This window comes from Simochromis diagramma, unplaced genomic scaffold, assembly GCF_900408965.1.
Source record: "Simochromis diagramma unplaced genomic scaffold, fSimDia1.1 OVJJ01000424.1, whole genome shotgun sequence".
In the NCBI taxonomy this organism is placed as follows: Eukaryota; Metazoa; Chordata; class Actinopteri; order Cichliformes; family Cichlidae; genus Simochromis; species Simochromis diagramma.
In genome coordinates this window covers 283,211-306,819 of record NW_024387119.1, presented here as the reverse complement: position 1 = coordinate 306,819, position 23,609 = coordinate 283,211, and the positions used below count along the sequence as shown (strand labels likewise).

At 41.7% G+C, this 23,609-nt stretch overlaps 2 protein-coding genes across 2 annotated transcripts in view; both read left to right on the top strand.

The window, feature by feature from the left end:
* LOC120743288 overlaps window positions 1-23,609 on the top strand; it is an 82,398-nt gene that overhangs the window by 24,553 nt on the left and 34,236 nt on the right. The gene's annotated exons all lie outside the window — the stretch shown is intronic.
* LOC120743291 (butyrophilin subfamily 3 member A2-like) lies at window positions 16,671-23,259 on the top strand. Its single transcript, XM_040046874.1, has 4 exons — window positions 16,671-16,766; window positions 19,484-19,831; window positions 21,715-21,975; window positions 23,177-23,259. The coding sequence occupies exons 1-4, from the start codon at window positions 16,727-16,729 to the stop codon at window positions 23,182-23,184; spliced, it is 657 nt and encodes a 218-aa protein (XP_039902808.1). The 5' UTR covers window positions 16,671-16,726; the 3' UTR covers window positions 23,185-23,259.

Genomic DNA, 23,609 nt, shown 5'->3' with positions numbered 1-23,609 from the left:
TTACAGAGGCCGAACGAAGATGAATGAAGACCTGCTGAAAACTGGAGACCTCATCTGACCCTGAAACACCCCACAGATGGAGAACACAAACACCTACAACACCTGCACGGTCTACAGCAGGGAGGGAAACATCCTGCGTGAAGAAGGAAGTGCAGCTGAAAGTCAGAGGTCAGTGCTGTAGATGCAGGTCAAAGGTCAGAGATGTGAATCATCTCATTTGTTCTTCTTCCTGACAGTTGTGTATTTTTGTAGTAGTGTCATCCATCTAGCCATCCAGCCAGTTGGAGCCTATCCCAGCTACCATAGGGAGAGAAGACAGGTCGCCTACACACAGAGAGACAACCATTCACACTCACATTCACAAATACTAGTAGTATAATAATGCAAATGCTGGCTGAGGGTAAAAGCTTTTTCCCACTGAAACTCTCTAATTGAATTTGGGGCCAAAGGGAGCTGACTGATTTTAACATTTTAAAATGCTACCCAAAATGTATGCTAAAAATACTTACAAGAATCTTTAAACACTTTTTTGTTGAGACAATTTGAGACCTGAAATTTTAGTTACTGTGCTGTGAAAAAAACACTGATCCGTCTTCCTATTTGTTTTTTCCTTACTGAATATTTTTCGCACTTATTTCAGATAATCAGTTTATAATATTATACAAATTAACCAGACTAAAAACAAAGTGCAGTTTTTAAATCATGATTTCCTTATAAGGGAAAAAATATCCAAACCTGCCTGAGCCTGTGTAAAAACATGTTTTCAGAAAGCATTTTCACTATCCACACTCAGGTGTGGCCAGATTATTGCCAGAATCAAGAAGTCATCTAAATAGAAATTTTCTGAAAAAGTGAAGCAGGCTAAAAGACCTCAAAAGCAACACATCGTCTCACACTATTACCACAAAACCCCAGTGAGAGCCATTGTCCACAAAAAGAGAAACCATGGAGCTTTCCAATGAGCGGGCCAAAATGACCCCAAGAGCTCAATAGCTCATTCAGGAGGTCACAAAGACCCCAAACTCCAAAGAGCTGTAGGCTAGAGTCAGAGTTCCATGACCCCAGCATCAGAAAGAGACAGATCAAAAGTGGCCTACACAGCATTTTCCCCAGGTGAAAACCACTAGAAAACATCTTGATGATTTCCAAAACTTGTAGTGGAATAATCTGTAAAGGAATACACCAGTCAGACAAAAGCTGAACTTTTGTAAGGTTTGAGTCCTGTTACCTCTGCATCATCTAACAGCATTCAATAAAGAGAGCATCACAGCAGCAGTCGACATGGTGGTGGTAGTGTGATAGTCTGGGCTGCTTCGCGCTTCAGGGTGACTTGCTGTATTTGATGGATAATGACTCTGGTCTCTACCAGAAAATCAGAAGGAGAATGTTCAAACCATCAGTACCTACTCTGAAACTCATGATTACAATGATTCCTGAACACACCAGGAAGTCCACCTCTGAGTGACTCAGAAGGACCAAAATGGAGGTTTTGGAGTCCTGAAGTTGAATCCAGTCTCAGATCATGTTAAGATTTTTTGATATGATATTGAAAACGTGGTTCATGCTGGAAAACCATCCAATGTGGCTGAATTACCAACATAATGCAAGTAGACTCATCGCCATTATCACAAACGCTTGATTATGTTTAGGGAAATGTTTTCACATTAGGTAGGTGTGGATAACATTTCCCTTAATAAATAAAATCATCATTTAAAGTACATTTCGTATTACTATTTAATATATTACATTTTGTTGATGATGTGAAACATTTAAGGGCAAACACAGGCAAACTGTCTTCTCACACAACAATCTTTTCCATTAGCAATGTTTCTTTCCTGTGGTTTTTTTCTGGCAAATCTCTGATGGTCAGGTGAAAGTTCTCTCTCATCTGATCACAGATGTAGCTGAGATGGAACAATTAAAGCTCAACTTTGTGTTTTCAATTTATTTCCAAAACTCCTGAAAAAGTTATTATAAATCAGGTGTGTGATCATTTGTAGAAAGAAGAGTGGTTAGTTGTAAAGTCTCACTCATGTTAAATGAGCTCTCAGTTTGGATTCAAGACACAGTCCTTCATTTTTAAGACTGGATTTCAGCTGAATTAAAAGATTTCTGCTCTCTTTTATTTTTTCTCAGATTTGCTCTGTTCTTCAGAAAACCGTCTGCTGCTTTCTGTAGAGCTCATGTTGTCTTTTTGTCCCCTCAGGCGGTCAGGTGACGTGAGGAGGGGGTGAGTCTGTAAAGCTGCCCTTCCAAACCACAGCTGAGCTCCTGAAAAGGCCACAGTGAAGTGGGAACGATATAAACCGAATACATGATGTGCACATGTGTCAGAGTGGATCTGACCAGCTTGCAAACAGCACCAGGTTTACAGAGACCGACAAGAGTGAATGAAGACCTGCTGAGAACTGGAGACCTCAGTCTGACCCTGAAACAGCCCACAGAAGAGACAGTGGAGAGTAACAGCTGTGTGGTCATCAGGGGACATCTGGAGGAAACAAACAGTGCGCTAACAGTCACAGGTTTGTTTGTGTCTTGCTCTGATATGTAAGTTAATGCACCGTTAAATGGTTGTTACGAGTTCAGCTGCAGATTAATAAAGAAAGAAATGCAACCACAGAAAAATTAGTCCAACATCACCGAGCAATAACAGCGGAGGTCCATGATGAGCATTTGAGTAGTGAGGGAGGGGCTTTAGTGCTGGTTTATTCAATATGATGATCTGACGCTAGAAGCTCCCGCTTGTTCCTCGATCTTGCAGCGCTTCATTGCTGGAGAAAAAAATGCTTGAACATGAAATGAAATACAATCAAACGAGAAAACAAAACCAGGAACAGAGAACCAGAATTTACTAAGTATGGATGAGAAACACAGCATGGTGAGGGTACACTGTAACAACTGACAGAGAAAAACACTGGACCTAAATACACAGACAGGACAATGAGAGGACGGGGAACAGTTGGTAACACAGCTGGGACAAATCAGACCTAACAAGACAAAGAAAGCAAAGCAGGATAGAGTAAGTGAGGACACAGACTGTTAACGTAAAAACAGGAAGTATAGCACAGGGAAGCAGACTTGACACTGAGAACGAGACAGAGGGAACATGGAGACAAGCGTGACAAGACAAGGAACACTAGAAAGGCAAAATAACAGAAACAAAAATCCAGGCTAAAAAATATCACACAAGCAGAACCAAACACCAGAATTACAGTAATCAAAACACACACAATACATACTGTGACAAGTACCGATAATTTTGTCACATAACATGTGACAACAAAAAATGATCCCTGTGAGTGTCACCTACTCCAATCAGATGATGATACAATGATGATTAACAATCTATGAGGAAGATAAAAACATACCACTAAAATGCAACTAATGCTGCAGAAAACTGTTAAACTTATGATTTATTGCACAGAGCAGTAAAATTATCACTTTATTTCCAGTTAAATATTTTATCAGTGGGTGCGCCTCACAGGGCTGATGATTATTTCAAGATTTACTGTCGCCACACAGCTAATAAACAAGATCAGGTATTGTGGTGTGTCAGGTGGTTCGAAGTATGCGGTTCCATCAGTGTAAAAGAGACTTGGTAACAATTACAATACATCAGAAAACAATTGTACATTTCAAAATTCTGAAATTAACACACATTCCTGTGACAAGGCGATGCACAGTTTGTGCTTCATTCAGTGGTTTCAGTAAAGTACAGCTGAATGTGCAAATATAAAACATCAAGCACAGGATCTGTAATGCTCTTAAAACACACTTGAAATAAAAGAACCAGTGAAAATGTGACATTTCAAAATGATTTTAAACCATAACTGTGAAAATAACCTGCAACAAACAGTTTGAGTTGTTGTTGTCTCAGCTGCAGACTCACTGCTGTTCAAAGGTTTGAGACCAAAAATGAAATATAAAACAGAATTCAAACATCTGCACAGTCTGTGTACCAACAGTAATGCAGTGTAGGTGTCCGTTTTAGGATCTAACTTTAATGCTTATTGAACATTTCAATGGTTGTAAAATTGGTTTCAGAAATAAAGTTGCATCTAATGACTCCCATTGCTAATACTCACCAGGGAAAAACACAAAGACATTATAACACTGAATCAGATCTAAACTATGAACTATAACCAAACAAAGACTGTTGAATAAGGAGAATGACACAGTGATGGAGTAGATTAAGTGTGCATAGACCAGCAGGATGATGGTCAATAGTGCTTCTGTGCCTGCTCCTAGTCTGTGGCTCAACCCAGCTCACTGTCATCTGGGCTTCCTGAACTCTGGAGTTAGCACATCTCCTGTGTTATTGAAAACTCTCTGCAGACCTCACGGACCAGTTTTCACTGATTATGTCTGAGGAAGGAAGCAAGTTTTGTGTGTCTGACTGTCTTGTGTCTCCTCGCGGGAGAGTTCAGGTCCAGGATCAAACAGGGGACATCAGGACAGAAGCAGCTCCATTGATCCGACGCTCTGATGGCTGATCAATCAGTTTGATCTGTGTGTTCTTTGATTATTGATCAGTGATGTCAGAGTGGAGTCAGTGTGATGTGTTGTTGTGTGTTTTGAGACTTTTGGTCGTGTCCAAATTCATGGGGCATCTCCCTGAGGACCCGGCCTTCGCGGTCTACGTGGGCCGGGTCCTCAGGAGGTCGGGTAGGCCGGAAGTAAACGGCTGTGGAATTGGACGGTCTAGTCGTCTCTCGATCTACTCCCGCCCTTAAATCAGAGTATTTCCGGTCGCCAGCGCCACGGCACGAAAACGTGACGAACTTGACAAACAAAGAAGATATTGGAAGTTTACACAACCCACATTCTCGCCTGAAAATTGTTAAAAGTTTATTTTGTGACCCAGAAAGATTAATAGAGTAATTTTAAAACTTAGTAGCGGCGGCCATAAGCCGGAAACTGGAGGTTGGCTGGGCCGCGCTATGAATTCTGGGATATGGTGGGCCACGAAGGACACACCCGACCCATCCTTCAAATTCAGGGAAAAGGAGGACGCATTTGTCGGCTGCATTCGGAGGAGTCTATGAATTTGGACAGCCTTCGGGGCGTCGCTGTGACGTAATCGGTCTACAAAGGCGGCCTCAGGAGGATGCAGCCCATGGAATTTGGACACGACATTAGTGTCCATGAAGGTCTCTGCTGCCGTAGATCCTCTGAAGTGAACAGAGGGGTCTCACTCTGGAGGAAACTCTCAGCACTTTCCAGCAGCTCCTCCATCATGAGGACGTTCTCACTGTAACAGGTGGAGGAGAGAGGAGAGGAAGCACAGGTGGAGCCTCCTGAGGAAGAGGAGCGTTCTCGCAGTAATGTTATTACAGGTTCAGGAGAGGAAAACACAAAAGACATTATCACATCACATTAAAGCATATCAAATCAGCCCGTGCTGACTTAGTGTCATATGAACAATTACTCAGTAACCAATAGGAATGCTGCCACTAGATAATCAGAAATGATCAGCAGTTATTCTTGCTGTGGTCATAAGGGTTTGAGTGTGATGCTGTGTGTAATCCACAAAACACACGAGCAAAAGAGAAGAGAGCACTCGGTGGTGAAGTGGCTCTTTTATTTTCATGGCCTCAAACTTCAGCTGAAAACACTGAATCGGAATCAGACAGTGTTTCAGACTGAACTCAAAGTGAAGTAAAGGAAACTGTGACATCTGAAATGTGTCTCACAGGGGGAAGCCCCGAGAGGCGTACAAACTAGAGACACGGACTCGCGACAGAAAAGCCGATCAGCTGATCGTTAAGCAGTTTCATGATTGAAGTAGCAGCAAGAAGAGGCAGTCGTTTGTTAAGCTTAACGCAGGAATGCTTTACAAACATTCAGAGATGGACTTACACACTTGCTTTACTTCTCTCGGGATAACTTTGTCGGAGATGAAATGCCGGGTTGCTAGCGAAGCTCCAAATGCTATCCAGACCACCGACAGGTCCCGCATGCCACAGCCGCTCTATCACGTGATGCATACTGCTCCGACGTGCTAACGTTCTGAGGCGAGTTACGGCGTGTTGCAAGTTTTGTGAGGTGCTTTCGTGATATTTAATGGATCGTATTACATTTTTTATTTTTCTCCGATATCCGATCCAGTAATTTAGGTCAGTATCGGACCGATACGTAATATCGGATCGGTCCATCTCTAATTAAAACATCACCACAGCCCTCTGCCAACTCAGTCACAGGCTTGCCAACAATTAAACAGCTTAATACTGAACAGAACAGAACTTACCATCTAACCTGTTGCGGCATACACATTAAACAACAAATACAAACTTACTCAGGCAAAAGCCTCATTGACCAGAGCCCTGGATTGCTTACACCGAACAGAGAATTAACCCCACCCCAGAGTACCCAAAAATAAAAAAGACAAAGCAACAAAAGTGTGAAGGAAGAACTTAAACTCAGCTCTTTGTCATCCCCTCAGGCTGTCAGGTAGACGTGGAGGAGGGGGTGGAATCTGTAAAGCTGCCTTTCCAAACCACAGCTGAGCTTCCTGAAAAGGCCACAGTGAAGTGGGAACGATATAAACCTGAATACATGATGGTGCACATGTGTCAGAGTGGATCTGACCAGCCTCACAAACAGCACCAGGATTACAGAGACCGAACAAGAGTGAATGAAGACCTGCTGAGAACTGGAGACCTCAGTCTGACCCTGAAACAGCCCACAGAGAGAGACAGTGGAGAATACAGCTGTGTGGTCATCAGTGGGAACATCTGGAGGAAGAAAACAGTGCTGCTCACAGTCACAGGTTTGTTTGTGTCTTTGCTCTGATATGTAAGTGTAATGTAGAGTGAAATTGTTATTACCTGTTCAGCTGTAGACAAATTATAAAAAGAAAGTCAACCACAGCAACAATAACTTAACATAATTAATAATGCAATCAAAGAGAAGTGCGTATCTGGGTACTGGGGGAGGGGCTTAAGTCTCTATGAAGCAGGAGCTGCTTTTTTCTCAGGAAAATAACGTCATCATTCCTGGAAGATCTCACACAGCTCTGTGCTCAGAGAGAATCTAAAGTTTCTAATAGCTTCTTGGCCTTTTTGTTTATGTGTTTATTCTGTTCCTGCTCTCAGACCAGTAAACATCTGTCATGATCAGGCTGTGTGCAGGCAGGAGAGGACAAAAACGCAAACTCACGGAAAACAGGACTGAACTCAAAATACAGCTTTATTGCTGACAAAAGATAACAGCGAGACAAAATAACATGAAACTAAACTGGGAAGTACTAAGGAACTGACTTACGAGGAAACACACAGAGAGGCACACAGCATGAGGGAGAACGCAACACTGAACTGAGGGAGACGCAGGCATAAATACACAGAGGGTTAACGAGGGAAGTGGGAGCACACGGGGAACACAGCTGACACTGATAATCATAACGAGACAGGGCAGGAGTGAACGCAACACTGACGGGAGACTGTCAAAGTAAAACAGGAAGTACACAGAGGTTCAGACAGGAGGAGAGAGCACGGGGAGAACACAGACATAACGGGCTGGGGAAAACATGGAATAAAACGCAAGGAGAGACGAGGGCTCACAGATACACAGAGGGGTACACAGGAGGGTAAGAGTCACAAGGGGAACACACATAAGGAACAACGTAACAGGGCAGCCCAGGAAGCATGGCCTAAATAAGGAACAAAATACAAAAATACATGAAAACTAAGAATACTGGGCCAACATGGCCCAGAACCATGACACACCATCAGTGCTGCAGCTGGAAGAATAAAAACTAAACATGTTTTATGCAAATTTAAACACAACAAAGCTTAGTGGGATACTTATAATACAGAGTTTTCAATACCTCTGAAGTTGAGAATGAAACCTCTTAAAAACAACTTAAACTGTTGTCGTGTTTAAGTTATTAGCTTGTGCTTTGTTGTCTTCTCAGTCGCCAAACTGGAGGTGGATTCAGGGGTGGAGTCTGTCCAGCTGCCTTTTAAAACCACAGGAAACCTGCCTGAAGATGCTAAAGTGGAGTGGAAGGGTAAATACGGAAAGGTCCACGTGTATGAGAACAGCTTTGACCAGCCTGAAGAACAGGAACAGGATTACAGAGGCCGAACGAAGATGAATGAAGACCTGCTGAAAACTGGAGACCTCAGTCTGACCCTGAAACACCCCACAGATGGAGACACAAACACCTACACCTGCACGGTCTACAGCAGGGAGGGAAACATCCTGCTGAAGAAGGAAGTGCAGCTGAAAGTCAGAGGTCAGTGCTGCAGATGCAGGTCAAAGGTCAGAGATGTGAATCATCTCATTTTCTTCTTCCTGACAGTTGTGTATTTTGTAGTAGTGTTCATCCATCTATCCATCCATCCAGTTGGAGCCTATCCCAGCTACCATAGGGAGAGAAGACAGGTCGCCTAACACACAGAGAGACAACCATTCACACTCACATTCACAAATACTAGTAGTATAATAATGTAATGCTGGCTGAGGGTAAAAGCTTTTTCCCACTGAAATCTCTCTAATTGAATTTGGGGCCAAAGGGAGCTGACTGATTTTAACATTTTAAAATGCTACCTCAAAAATGTATGCTAAAAATATCTTACAAGAAATCTTTAAACACTTTTTTGTTGAGACAATTTGAGACCTGAAACTTTTAGTTACTGTGCTGTGAAAAAAAAACACTGATCCGTCTTCCTATTTGTTTTTCCTTACTGAATGTTTGTCGCACTTATTTCAGATAATCAGTTTATAATATTATACAAAATTAACCAGACTAAAAACAAAGTGCAGTTTTTAAATCATGATTTCATTTATTAAGGGAAAAAAATATCCAAACCTGCCTGAGCCTGTGTAAAAACATGTTTTCAGAAAGCATTTTCACTATCCACACTCAGGTGTGGCCAGATTATTGCCAGAATCAAGAAGTCATCTAAATAGAAATTTTCTGGAAAAGTGAAGCAGGCTAAAAGACCTCAAAAGCAACACATCGTCTCACTATTTACCACAAACCCCAGTGAGAGCCATTGTCCACAAAAAGAGAAACCATGGAGCTTTCCAATGAGCGGGCCAAAATGACCCCAAGAGCTCAATAGCTCATTCAGGAGGTCACAAAAGACCCCCAAACTCCAAAGAGCTGTAGGCTAGAGTCAGAGTTCATGACCCCAGCATCAGAAAGAGACAGATCAAAAGTGGCCTACACAGCATTTTCCCCAGGTGAAAACCACTAGAAAACATCTTGATGATTTCCAAAACTTGTAGTGGAATAATCTGTAAAGGAATACACCAGTCAGACAAAAGCGGAACTTTTTGTAAGGTTTGAGTCCTGTTACCTCTGCATCAATCTAACAGCATTTAATAAAGAGAGCATCACAGCAGCAGTCAGACATGGTGGTGGTAGTGTGATAGTCTGGGCTGCTTCGCGCTTCAGGGTGACTTGCTGTATTTGATGGAATAATGAACTCTGGTCTCTACCAGAAAATCAGAAGGAGAATGTTCAACCATCAGTACCTACTCTGAAACTCATGATTACAATGATCCTGAACACACCAGGAAGTCCACCTCTGAGTGACTCAGAAGGACCAAAATGGAGGTTTTGGAGTCCTGAAGTTGAATCCAGGCTCAGATCATGTTAAGATTTTTGATATGATATTGAAAACATGGTTCATGCTGGAAAACCATCCAATGTGGCTGAATTACAACAATAATGCAAAGTAGACTCATCGCCAGTTATCACAAACGCTTGATTATGTTTAGGGAAATGTTTTTCACATTAGGTAGGTTTGGATAACATTTCCCTTAATAAATAAAATCATCATTTAAAGTACATTTCGTATTTACTATTTAATATATTACATTTTTTTGATGATGTGAAACATTTAAGGGCAAACACAGGCAAACCGTCTTCTCACACAACAATATTTTCCATTAGCAATGTTTCTTTCCTGTGGGTTTTTTCTGGCAAATCTCTGATGGTCAGGTGAAAGTTCTCTCATCTGATCAACAGATGTAGCTGAGATGGAACAATTAAAGCTCAACTTTGTGTTTTCAATTTATTTCCAAAACTCCTGAAAAAGTTATTATAAATCAGGTGTGTGATCATTTGTAGAAGAAGAGTGGTTAGTTGTAAAGTCTCACTCATGTTAAATGAGCTCTCAGTTTGGATTCAAGACACAGTCCTTCTTTTTAAGACTGGATTTCAGCTGAATTAAAAAGATTTCTGCCTCTTTTATTTTTTTCTCAGATTTGCTTCTGTTCTTCAGAAACCGTCTGCTGCTTTCTGTACAGCTCATGTTGTCTTTTTTGTCCCCTCAGGCTGTCAGGTAGACGTGGAGGAGGGGGTGCAGTCTGTAAAGCTGCCCTTCCAAACCACAGCTGAGCTTCCTGAAAAGGCCACAGTGAAGTGGGAACGATATAAACCAGAATACATGATGGTGCACATGTGTCAGAGTGGATCTGACCAGCCTGACAAACAGCACCAGGTTTACAGAGACCGAACAAGAGTGAATGAAGACCTGCTGAGAACTGGAGACCTCAGTCTGACCCTGAAACAGCCCACAGAGAGAGACAGTGGAGAGTACAGCTGTGTGGTCATCAGTGGGAACATCTGGAGGAAACAAACAGTGCTGCTCACAGTCACAGGTTTGTTTGTGTCTTTACTCTGATATGTAAGTTAATGCACCGTTAAATGGTTGTTACGAGTTCAGCTGCAGAATAATTAAAGAAAGAAATGCAACCATAGAAAAATTAATCCAACATCACTAACAGAGCAATAACAGCGGAGGTCCATGAGTGAGCATTTGAGTAGTGAGGGAGGGGCTTTACTGCTGGTTTTATTCAATATGATGATCTGACGTTAGAAGCTCCCGCTTGTTCTCTCGATCTTGCAGCAGCTTCATTGCTGGAGAAAAAAAAATGCTTGAACATGAAATGAAATACAACTCAAACTAGAAAACAAAACCAGGAACAGAGAACCAGAATGTTACTAAGTATGGATGAGAAACACAGCATGGTGAGGGTACACTGTAACAACTGACAGAGAAAAACACTGGACCTAAATACACAGACAGGACAATGAGAGGACGGGGAACAGTTGGTAACACAGCTGGGACAAATCAGACCTAACAAGACAAAGAAAGCAAAGCAGGATAGAGTAAGTGAGGACACAGACTGTTAACGTAAAAACAGGAAGTATAGCACAGGGAAGCAGACTTGACACTGAGAACGAGACAGAGGGAACATGGAGACAAGCGTGACAAGACAAGGAACACTAGAAAGGCAAAATAACAGAAACAAAAATCCAGGGCCTAAAAATATCACACAAGCAGAACCAAAACCTATGAATTACAGTAATCAAAACACACACAAATACATACTGTGACAAGTACCGATAATTTTGTCACATAACATGTGACACAAAAAATGATCCCTGTGAGTGTCACCTACTCCAATCAGATGATGATACAATGATGATTAACAATATATGAGGAAGATAAAAACATACCACTAAAATGCAACTAATGCTGCAGAAAACTGTTAAACTTATGATTTATTGCACAGAGCAGTAAAATTATCACTTTATTTCCAGTTAAATATTTTATCAGTGGGTGCGCTCTCAGGGCTGTTGATTATTTCTAAGATTTACTGTCCCACAGCCCAATAAACAAGATCAGGTATTGTGTGTGTTAGGTGTTCTAGTAGCTGCAGTTCCATCAGTGTAAAAGAGACTTGGTAACAAATTACAATACATCAGAAAAACAATTTTACATTTTCAAAATTCTGAAATTAATACACACATTCCTGTGACAAGGCGATGCACAGTTTGTGCTTCATTCAGTGGTTTCAGTAAAGTACAGCTGAATGTGCAAATATAAAACATCAAGCACAGGATCTGTAATGCTCTTAAAACACACTTGAAATAAAAGAACCAGTGAAAATGTGACATTTCAAAATGATTTTAAACCATAACTATGAAAATAACCTGCAACAAACAGTTTGAGTTGTTGTTGTCTCAGCTGCAGACTCACTGCTGTTCAAAGGTTTGAGACCAAAAATGAAATATAAAACAGAATTCAAACATCTGCACAGTCTGTGTACCAACAGTAATGCAGTGTAGGTGTCCTGTTTTAGGATCTAACTTTAATGCTTATTGAACATTTCAATTGTTGTAAAATTGGTTTCAGAAATAAAGTTGCATCTAATGATCTCCTCATTGCTAATACTCACCAGGGAAACACAAAGACATTATAACACTGAATCATATATCTAAACTATGAACTATAACCAAACAAAGACTGTTGAATAAGGAGAATGACACAGTGATGGAGTAGATTAAGTGTGCATAGACCAGCAGGATGATGGTCAATAGTGCTTCTGTGCTCTGCTCCTCAGTCTGTGGCTCAACCCAGCTCACTTTCATCTGGGCTTCCCTGAACTCTGGAGTTAGCACATCTCCTGTGTTATTGAAAACTCTCTGCAGGACCTCACTGGACCAGTTTTCACTGATTATGTCTGAGGAAGGAAGCGAGTTTTGTGTGTCTGACTGTCTTGTGTCTCCTCTGCAGGCAGAGTTCAGGTCCAGGATCAAACAGGGGACATCAGGAACAGAAGCAGCTCCATTGATCCGACTCCTCTGATGGCTGATCAATCAGTTTGATCTGTGTGTTCTTTGATTATTGATCAGTGATGTCAGAGTGGAGTCAGTGTGATGTTGTTGTTGTGTGTTTGAGACTTTTAGGTCGTGTCCAAATTCATGGGCTGCATCCTCCTGAGGACCCGGCCTTCGCGGTCTACGTGGGCCGGGTCCTCAGGAGGTCGGGTAGGCCGGAAGTAAACGGCTGTGGAATTGGACGGTCTAGTCTTCTCGATCTACTCCCGCCCTTAAATCAGAGTATTTCCGGTCGCCAGCGCCACGGCACGAAAACGTGACGAACTTGACAAACAAAGAAGATATTTGAAGTTTACACACCCACATTCTCGCCTGAAAATATGTTAAAAGTTTATTTTGTGACCCAGAAAGATTAATAAGAGTAATTTTAAAACTTAGTAGCGGCCGCCATTAGCCGGAAACTGGAGGTTGGCTGGGCCGCGCTATGAATTCTGGGATATGGTGGGCCACGAAGGACACACCCGACCCATCCTTCAAATTCAGGGAAAAGGAGGACGCATTTGTCGGCTGCATTCGGAGGAGTCTATGAATTTGGACAGCCTTCGGCGCGTCGCTGTGACGTAATCGGTCTACAAATGCGGCCTCAGGAGGACGCAGCCCATGAATTTGGACACGACATTAGTGTCCATGAAGGTCTCTGCTGCCGTAGATCCTCTGAACTGTGACAGAGGTCTCACTCTGGAGGAAACTCTCAGCACTTTCCAGCAGCTCCTCCATCATGGAGGACGTTCCCTCACTGTAACAGGTGGAGGAGAGAGGAGAGGAAGCACAGGTGGATCCTCTGAGGAAGAGGAGCGTTCTCGCAGTAATGTTATTACAGGTTACAGGAGAGGAAAACACAAAAGACATTATCACATCACATTAAAGCATATCAAATCAGCCCGTGCTGACTTAGTGTCATATGAACAATTACTCAGTAACCAATAGGAATGCTGCCACTAGATAATCAGAAATGATCAGCAGTTATTCTTGCTGTGGTCATTAAGGGTTTGAGTGTGATGCTGTGTAATCCACAAAACACACGAGCAAAAGAGAAGAGAGCACTCGGTGGTGAAGTGGCTCTTTTTATTTTCATGGCCTCAAACTTCAGCTGAAAACCACTGAATCGGAATCAGACAGTGTTTCAGACTGAACTCAAAGTGAAGTAAAGGAAACTGTGACATCTGAAATGTTCTCACAGGGGTGAAGCCCCCGAGAGGCTTAGTTTAACCAACAAATCAATTAAACTGATTTAATGGAACAGTCCAAAGCTCCAGAGGTTGTAAACACTGACCCAACATCAAATAATGTCCACAAATAAAAATAAAAAATTCAGCCTTCTTCCTTCTAACAACCTCTAAAAGTATTCTAAAGAGTAAGAGTCCTGAAGTATGGATTAGTATTAATATAACAGATGGCAGAAAATATTAAGTGGAGTTCATTTTTTCAAAGGGACCTGGTGAGGAAAAAAGCCTTTGAAAAGCAGAGTTTTGGAGCAGAACATCTTTATGTGACACTGTAGTTTTTGGTTCTTTGCAAAGACAAACAGATGAGGAGCTTTCAGCTCATTTTAAAATTCTGTGGATCTCTGCATGTCCCATTAAAACAACACATTCCTGCTTCTTAAACCTCGTGTTGTGTAAACTCAGCCTCCAGATCAAATGCTTTCTAACACAAATGGCAATCATATGGAAGAAACACATTTTACATGAAATGATCAGGATGGCCTGCTGAAGATCAAACTGAGCATCAGAATGGGCGGAAAGGTGATTTAAGCCACTGTCGGTGTGGCTGCTTAAATAAGCCAGGCTGCTATTTCAGAAGTGCCGACCTACTGGGATGTTTCCAATCAACCATCTCTGTGTTTACCAAAATCTCTGAGCGATGTTTCATCACCTGTGCCACGAAAAATGAAAGCAGCTCTGAAGGCAAAAGGCTGTTAAACCTAGTCCTTCTGAGCACTCCTTCATCAGGCTCTCATCTACAGTACTCTGGAGAGTATTTACCTCTTTATGTGATGAAAAAAAACTTGTATTATCAGCAAATGTTTATATTTTTTAGTTAGACATGTTGTACCCGAATATGGTATTCAGAAAGGCACAAATGATGTCTTTAGCGAAGACCATAGATTAATCAATTACGCCGCATTATTGATGTCTGCAGTCGGTGCTCATATGTGCGCTCTGTTTACATAGCTCTGTTAGCTCGGTCATTTACAGATAGGCAGTTGACAGAGTAACGTTAAAGTTTGGTTTAAAAGGTTAAAACAATGCTTGTGTGGTTGTGTCAATATGTATGCACTTGTGGGAGTTATATGGTAGCCTACATATAAGTTACTCTGTCTTTTGTAGACAGCAAGGTGTAGGCTATAGGCCAGTTAACCTTAGCACTTATTAACTTAGCTGAAACTCCCAACATGGATTTGGGCAACCAAAGAGAAAAGAGTGTTGCTGCTGCTGAGCCACCTCTTGGTCCTCCAGCAGCCAAAAAACTCAAGTTCTGTGTGGAAGCATTTTACAGTCAGTGCTGCAGATGAAACCAAACTGATATGTAATGTGTGCAAAAGTCAGATCAGCAGAGGCAGAGATATCAAACATCTGTCAACATCTGTTATGCATAATCACATGCACTTAAAGCATCGTCTCCTGGTACTGTCTGCCAACCCCCTCACCAGCACCAATTCATCATCACAGCCATGTTCTGGCCCTGCAAGTCAGTTTCACTGTCTGTTCAGTGTCCTCCAACAAGGACGGGTGGCGTTGGGGTTCATAATGTTCACAATGGTATTTTATTAGATCTTGGTTTTAACCATGGATGACTCAATGGGTGTTGTTATTTTCTTTTCAATGACGTTCCTTGTTATATATTCATTGCTGGATTTATGGAAAAACATCAACTAATATTGCATATCCATAATTATTATAAGGGATATAATTAAAGAATACTTACACTATAACATTGATTAGAAGTGTAATGCACAACAAATTGGATTTTTAAGTCTATTTTGAATTTTACTCAAATACAAATACAAACACGTTCCCCCCCTCAACAAATACAGATACAAATACAGGCTGCTTTGCACGTCTCTATAATATTGATCCATATTAGATGCTTTTACTCTGAGGCATGATTACAGGTGTCTATCGCTCCCTTCCATACATGTGAGTGCTGTGGCCCTGACACCATCGTGGTATAAGTACCAATAAAAGCCCACACTCATCGTCATTATGAAGGCAGACAGCAGAGTATGAGCTGGTGCATGAGAGTCCTCAGACTTGGACTGAGCTTTAGAGGAGTGCTCAGGGACCATCTACAAAGTGCAACACCAACAAAACACAATAAAATTTGGTGACTGTGTTTTTCATGGACGTCTACTTTAAATTACTTCCTCAAATTGTGTTGAGTTCAGTTTTAGATTTTCCCTTTAAGAAGAAGTTATTTAATAATTCTCCTAATTTAAATAAAATCAATTTTTATTTGATTTTATTTATAAAGCGATCTGGGAGAAACGCCACTCTGTGTAAGTGAAGCAGCAAATTGTCGTTGTGGTATTGCACTTTGTAGACGGTCCCTGAGCGCTTCACTCACACCCAACTGCACCTGGAGACCTGCGGCATTTATTTTATCGTTCAGCCGCTGATGGCGTTCTGATAACCTAGTTCTGTGTTATTGATCCAGAGAGTTCAAATATGTGACATTATTTCAAACTTAACCTTGAAAAGTGAGCAATATGGTTCTTTAAGTGAATCAAAGGATAAACTTAATGATCCAAACTGAAACCAAATAGAGGCTCTGCTCTTTCCACGGAGAATCACACGCCCACGCCTCGGAGGGTTTATCAACGTCAAGTCCAGACTTGCGAGACTCAGAGCCTGTTGAACCGGTTTTCTGGATAAGAGCTTGGGCAGAAAATCCAGTGAGCAGTGAGGCAGGAATGGCTGAGTGTTGAGATGTGGATTCATTCGGATATGAGCGGAGTGATCAGGACTCTGGCTGTTCTTCTTTGAAGGATGATGAAGAAGTTGTTGCTGTTCCTGCTCCTCGGTAAGAAACTCCGAACATAAGGAAACGTTTTTGAGTTTGGAAACTGCGCATTTCAGACCGGAAATGTTCACAACAGCCAGAAATGCGTTTCATGGATACATGAGTAAGAGAAATTGTGACTGGGTTATTTGTTTATTGGTTGAATCATGTATTTTTTTTAGTCGATTCTCCCAAAGTTTTGTGGTTGTTGTTGCTGTTGTTGTGTTGTTATTGTTTTTCTTTTTCTTTGGGGGGTGGGACATCACAGTCAATCAGGGAGAGGGCGCGATTTAGGGAATGTAATGGTGTGTGTGTGTGTGTGTGTGTGTGTGTGTGTGTGTGTGTGTGTGTGTGTGTGTGTGTGTGTGTGTAGGGCGGGGGGAGGGAATCATGTGTACTGCAGAGAACAAGAACGAGGTTTTGCACTGTGGTGCTAAAACGAGAGACTGAAAACAAGGAACCAGATAAGTGTAAAACTCCAAGTTTAAAATATCAGCCTGTTTTACGTCACTGTGGGTCAGACTCAGTTAACTTGTAGTGAAGTAGTTTTTTCATGCTTTCATGTACAAACACAAGAAAGCTCGAGCTGTCTGTCACTGTGATTTAAATGTGATTTACTTTTTAACATTTAATTTCACTACGATTTTCTTTCTGTTTCTGAAATCTGTACAGACATCGAGATGAGAACGTTGTGGTGAATTCTAGTGGTTATGATAATTTGAACACATGGTAATCTGATACTAAACTACAAAATCAGTGGTTTGTATCATCGGCGTAACTTTGTGCTGAACATTGGGGGGGATCAACATTATGGAGTGCCAGGACTGCCATAATGCATTAATTAAATACACCATTAAATAATTAATTAAATGTGGCAATAATTAATTAAAATTGGAATTAATTAATTAAATAAATAGTTATGACACATGTAATTAATTAATTATTGACACATTTAATTAATTATTTATGTATTTCACATTTTAATTAATTATTTAATGGTGTATTTAATTAATGCATTATGGCAGTCCTGGCACTCCATACAACATCTCTGTCTAAATAAATAATTAAATCTGGGTAAATTCCCATATGATTAAACATGCAACTATTTTTATGGCAATAACTGAAATGAGTAAAGAAAATGAACAGCCTATTTATGTAAGATAATTCATCATTTTATTTTATTTTATTTTTTTTGGGGGGGGGGGGGGGGGGGTTATATTGGTTGGGTCTGATTATTGGGTTGGTCATAACCCCCCTGGAAATTATGCCCCCTGGTTTGTATGACCATACTGCTCTTACAAACAGATAACAAACTGTTTAACGTCACTGGTGCTTCTATCAAATAGTTGTCTTCATAATTATCAAAGAGATACTTCAGAATTTATATTAATCAATGCATGTTTGCACCATTTGTATGTGGAGTCCCCCAGGGCTCAATACTTGAATCAATTCTGTTTTCTGTCACCTGTGGGCCATAATTAATAGTTTTAGTGGTTTCTCCTACCATTGCTATACAGATGACACACAAAATAACAAAAATACACAGAGCCCTACATGGACAGACTCTTCTTATATAGAAAAGCTTCTAAAAACCATATCAGAGCAGCCTCTCCGATCCTCTAACCAGGGTCTGTAGGTGTCACAGCTAGCAGGTCTGACTCAGTTGCAGGCTACGCATCACGTTCACAGATCTTAACTTTATTAAACACCAGGTACAATATGTAGAAAGTGAAGGAATCAGGGAACGGTTCCACAGGTTGGCGAGGGGGGAAACAGGTACTACACTTCACACACTCCTCTCGCTCTGCTCTCGTCCTCACATACAGCTCCAGTCCTCCACTCCACTCGGCACTCACACACACTTTTCTCGCAGGCAGACACTCACATTCAGTCTTCCACTAGAAAGCAGGGTTACAGAGTGGTTCCAGAATCTACAGACAAAAAGGGAGTAATCACCACCAGGATACAAACAAATCGCACAGTTCTATAAAGCTGGGATTTGCACTGTGTTAACTCAATATTCCAGCAATGAGATGTTGATGAGCTGCTCCCTTTAGTAGCGTTCAAGAAACAATGATAAGCCACAAGTGAGTGATTAGCAGGAGGTGTGTATGCCAAAGGTGGGGCGCTCCGTCCTGGCCAAGTTATACAGGAGAAGGAGAGAACATGCCTGTGTTAACAAGTTACTTGTTAACACAGGCATGGATCAGGCTCTGATGGTAAATAATATTCTTCTTACACACAGATTTCTGGTGCAGTAGTTTGTAAAAAAGCAGCCTCCTCTGGATAAACCATGAGATATCAGATTTATGAAGAGACCAGCTGTTTCATTTCAAGATGCACAAATGCATGAATTTCTAACACAGCAGTTCACTCTCACTCTGAAACGTAACAACTGATCTGCTGCTTAACTGACCTGATCAATGTATTATTATCATTAACATGATGCTATATGCTGATCCTTTAAGTTTTTTCATTGCAGTGTCTGAAGATATCTCAGGGTATTTTTAGTTACATTTTACACTGGCAGAAGGAGAGTTTTCACCAGTCTGACTTATTTAAGGTCACAGTGGGCTTTATGCGTCCCACAGTGCACAAAATGCAGTGTACAATGAGTGTAACATCCCTGGTTTACAGATCTCTCACAGAGTGTAGTTTTTTCACTTAGTTTAAATGTGTAAAAATTAAATTGTCTTTTTCTTTGACTTCTTTGACCCATCTAATGCTTAAACTAGTCTCTATAGTCCCTGCAGATAAAATGACCTGTGGCCTACGTTGGCCACACTGCGACAAACACACAGCAAGCTCTTAATTTGTGTTTCTGTTGGTGTCTCCTTCCAGTTTCCCAGCATGCCCTGGCTGTAGTGGTGGAGGTTAATGAGGGGGAAATGTCTGTCCTGCTGCCCTGTCAGTTCTCGGGTTTTATACCAGAGGACTCCACAGTGCTGTGGACTCGCTCTGATCTTCATCCCAAATCTGTCCATGTGCGAGGAGAAGGGGGAGATGATCTCAGAGGACAAAACCAGCGATATAGCGGGCGCACATCAATGAGACCTGATGCTCTGGACACTGGAGACTTTAGCCTCACTTTGAGAAAACCAACAAAGACTGATGCTGGGAAATATACCTGCTCCATCAGTGATGGAGGAGAAGAACTGAGACTGAGAGATATCCAGCTGCAGGTCAAAGGTCAGCCACAAACACCTTGTGTACAGGTCACAGATCCTTCACAGACATTGAGCTTTAATCCTAGAAACTGCAGCAGAAATGGATCATTGAGAACTTTCATGCAGTTAGTCCTGATGTAAATATTACACTCATGCTAGGAACCACTTGAATATGTGTACGTATCAGTGTGATATGTAAATCAGAGTGTAACTGACTGTAATGTTTAAAATTTTAAGGTTTTACACATTACATTTATCAAAGATTGTCTACGACCGTTGCCTGCTGATCATGATACTTGTCCCTTGAAATCTATGATATGAAATCTGTGATGATTTTGTGTATCCATCCCTTGGGATCTGAGCATGAACAGTTTTTCTATAGTCCAAACTTACTTATTTAGTCTTTGGCCCAATGCTTTCTTGAGTGAAAGCTCAAACCCTTGCTGCAGTTTAACTTGATTTTAAAAGCTGTTCATCTCCTGTATCTCCAAAGTCAGCCTCCTTATCAAGTCCCCCTTCACTATGTTTACCAACTGTTTCCTGTTTTATTTTGTTAGTCCCTGTCCTGTCTGTGTGTGGTGTATTCTTCTTAGCTTCCTTTGTCTCGTTATGTCACATTAGTCCAGCTGTGTTTCCATCCTGTTTCTCACTCCTTCATCACTGCCTGTGTATTTATGCCCTGTGTTTTCCTCTATTTGTTGCTGGTCTCTCTGCTTGTCCTCCCCTGTGTTTCTCCTGTTGTAGTTCTCTGTGCTCCCCATCTCAGGTTTCTAGTCCGCAGCTTTTGTTCCTTTGTATCACTTTTTAGTTTCCACCCAGTTTAGGTTTTGTTTCAGTGTAGTTGCTGCCTTGTTCAGCTTTTATTTGTATTTCATTTATTTTCCCACTGTAAAAAAAGTTCACTCACAATAAGACCTTCATAAATACCAGTATGTGGGTCCTTTCTCTCCCCCCTTCACAGCCGTGACAAATTCTATTTGTTCTATTTTCTGCACATTCCAGCACATAAAATAAAATATTTTTTGTGTTTACACTCAGTCTTTCAAATAGATGCAAGTAAAACACAGCAGAAAATAAATAAAGTCAAAGACTCAGCGGTCCTGTTGCTCTATTTTCACCTGTAAAGCAGGAGTGGGGTAGGCGGAGGTTTACCCTGGTGCAGGTGTGCCGCGGTCAGTGGAAGAATCCGCGAGTTTCTCTGTGAGTTTCCCATTACGTCGTAGCTACTCGGTGCTTGTTTGGAAGTTTAGGGTTTTTTTTCGCTGTAAAAAGAAGTTTTCTTCCCACGCACAGCGGACACTAATGTTTTTGTCACTTTTTATGGAATCAAACTCAAAGTAAGGTCAGTACTTCCACGCTTTAAACGCTGCACGCTCATACTCTCTCCCACAATCGATATGTGATCCATTGTTGATCTGCACACAGCTGTTGTCACGAACGTCGCACTCGCTTACGTCACTGTCATGAGACATTCTCGCAAAAAAAATCACTGTTTTAGTAACGCAGTAACGCAGCGTTCCTACGGAAAAGTAACTGTAATCTAATTACCGTTTTTGCAATAGTAATCCCTTACTTTACTCGTTACTTGAAAAAAGTAATCAGATTACAGTAACGCACTGCCCATCTCTGGTCATGTCTCTCTTACTTTCTTCTGTCTCTTCTTCCTCTCACGTTCAGCGGGTTTTGTGTGTCCTTCTCTGAGCCTGCTGAAGGTTTCTTCCTGTTAAAAGAGAGTTTTTCCTTCCAACTGTCACGAGGCACTGCCCAAAGGGGGTCATCTAATTATGGGGGCCTTCACCGTACAATGTGACAAACTGTTTTTCTTGCGAACATAAACCATAGAAATAAAATTGAACCGAATAGAATGAGCTCTATAACTGATATTGTGGTTTATTGTCATCTCAGACCAGCAGGTGGAGGTGAAGGTGAAGGAGGGGTCAGAGTCTGTCATCCTGCCCTGCAAAACAAACCCTGACCTGCCTGAAGATACCAGTGTGGAGTGGACTCACTCTGACCAAGAGCAGAAAGTGGTCTATGTGTATTCAAACAGGAGTGACCACCTTAAGAAACAGGACGACCTTTACTGTGGTCGCACAAAGATGAACAAAGACCTGCTGAGAACTGGAGACCTCAGTCTGACCCTGAAATACCCCACAGAGAGAGACAGTGGACGATACATCTGCACCATCTACAGGGACAAAGACATCCTGAGACAGAAAATAATGCTGCATCATGTCAGAGGTCAGAGCAGTAGAAACAGAGCAGAGGTGAATATAGTGTACTGAGGTCAAAGGTCATGTTCCTCTTTTCGTTTCTTCACAGAACGGGTTCCATCCTGGGCGACAGCTCTCTTGGTTCTCCAGTTTATTTTCATTCTTCTTCTTGTGGTTTCTGGAGGTCTCATATTTCATTTCCGGCACTATTTCATGTCAGGTGAGTGTCTCCTACTACACTACCCATAATGCCGATGGTCAGCAGGTGTCCTCTGGTGGCTCCTTGACTGTGGCTCACACAAACTTGTTCCAGAAGCTGAAAGAGTTGAGAGTTACAAACAGCTGATACAGAGAGCTGAAGAGAAACTTCCAGGTTTGTTCCAGAAGTCAGAAAACCTCCTTCAGACTCAGTCATTGATCAGTGAAACAGCTCCACAACATGACTTTACTAAACAGTGTGTGTGCTTCACTGCATTGATCTGACACAGAGGCTGCATGTGGACAAGCTGTTCTCCTTCTGTGGTGGTAAACAGCAGCTGACATGGAAACATGTGCTGACAGTAAATGTTGCAGCAGCTTCAGTAAATGTTCCTCCTTGAGTTGTGCTCAGTCATGTGGTGGAGAGCTTCAGATGTTCAGACACATGAGATCTTCATGGTTTCTGTGCTGATGTGTGTGAGACATGGCCGACTGTGGAGGCTCAGTCTGTCTGTGCTTCTGCTCTTCATCCAACATGTCTGCAGCACTTTACAGGACGCTGCAGACTAGTTACCAAAGAACGAGTCAGGAACACATCAGGAACAAACTGAGACACAATCTGACTGAGACTAGAAGACAAGGAGGGGACAGGGAGGTCATGTGACCATCACAGCTGCTGCTGATGTCATCATGTTGTCCTTTGTTGTTCTCTCAGATTACAAGGTCGAGGTGGATTCAGGGGTGGAGTCTGTCCTGCTGCCCTGCAAAACCACAGTTCGCCTGCCCAAAGATGTTAAAGTGGAGTGGAAGGACAAATATGGGATGGTCCACGTGTATGAGAACGGCTCTGACCAGAATGAAGAACAGCTCCAGGTTTACAGAGACCGAACAAGTATGAAGAAAAACCTGCTGAAAACTGGAGACCTCAGTCTGACCCTGACAAAACCTAAAGAGAGCGATATAAACACCTACACCTGCACCGTCTACAGCATTGAGGGAAACATCCTGATGAAGAAAGAAGTGGAGCTGAAAGTCAGAGGTCAGTGCTGTAGATACAGGTCAAAGGTCAGATTCATTGTAATGGTGTGCTAAGTATCAGTTGGCTAAACGCTCCTTCCTCCCCCCAATACATCACAATACAGCATAAGCTTTTTTTCTGTCCATTTATAGTGAGTCACATCTGAGTCTCGATATTGGAACACAATTTAAAACTTTGTCTCACTTTCAGATTTCTTAATGAACTGGTTCTTATACAGCACTTTTCTATCTGAGCACTCAAAAACAAATTGCCTCATTCACTCATTAACGTACTTTTTTCTAGGCTTTTTCTATCAAACATTTACACAATTTCACATTCCAGTGGATGCCACCTGACATGAGACTGGAGCA

Excerpts from the sequence above, each read along its gene's own strand:
- LOC120743291 (XM_040046874.1), top strand. The coding sequence starts at position 16,727 with ATGTTCACAACAGCCAGAAATGCGTTTCATGGATACATGA. Across the intron at positions 16,767-19,483 it reads TGCGTTTCATGGATACATGA|TTTCCCAGCATGCCCTGGCT; the intron begins GTAAGAGAAATT and ends GTCTCCTTCCAG. Across the intron at positions 19,832-21,714 it reads TATCCAGCTGCAGGTCAAAG|ACCAGCAGGTGGAGGTGAAG; the intron begins GTCAGCCACAAA and ends TTGTCATCTCAG.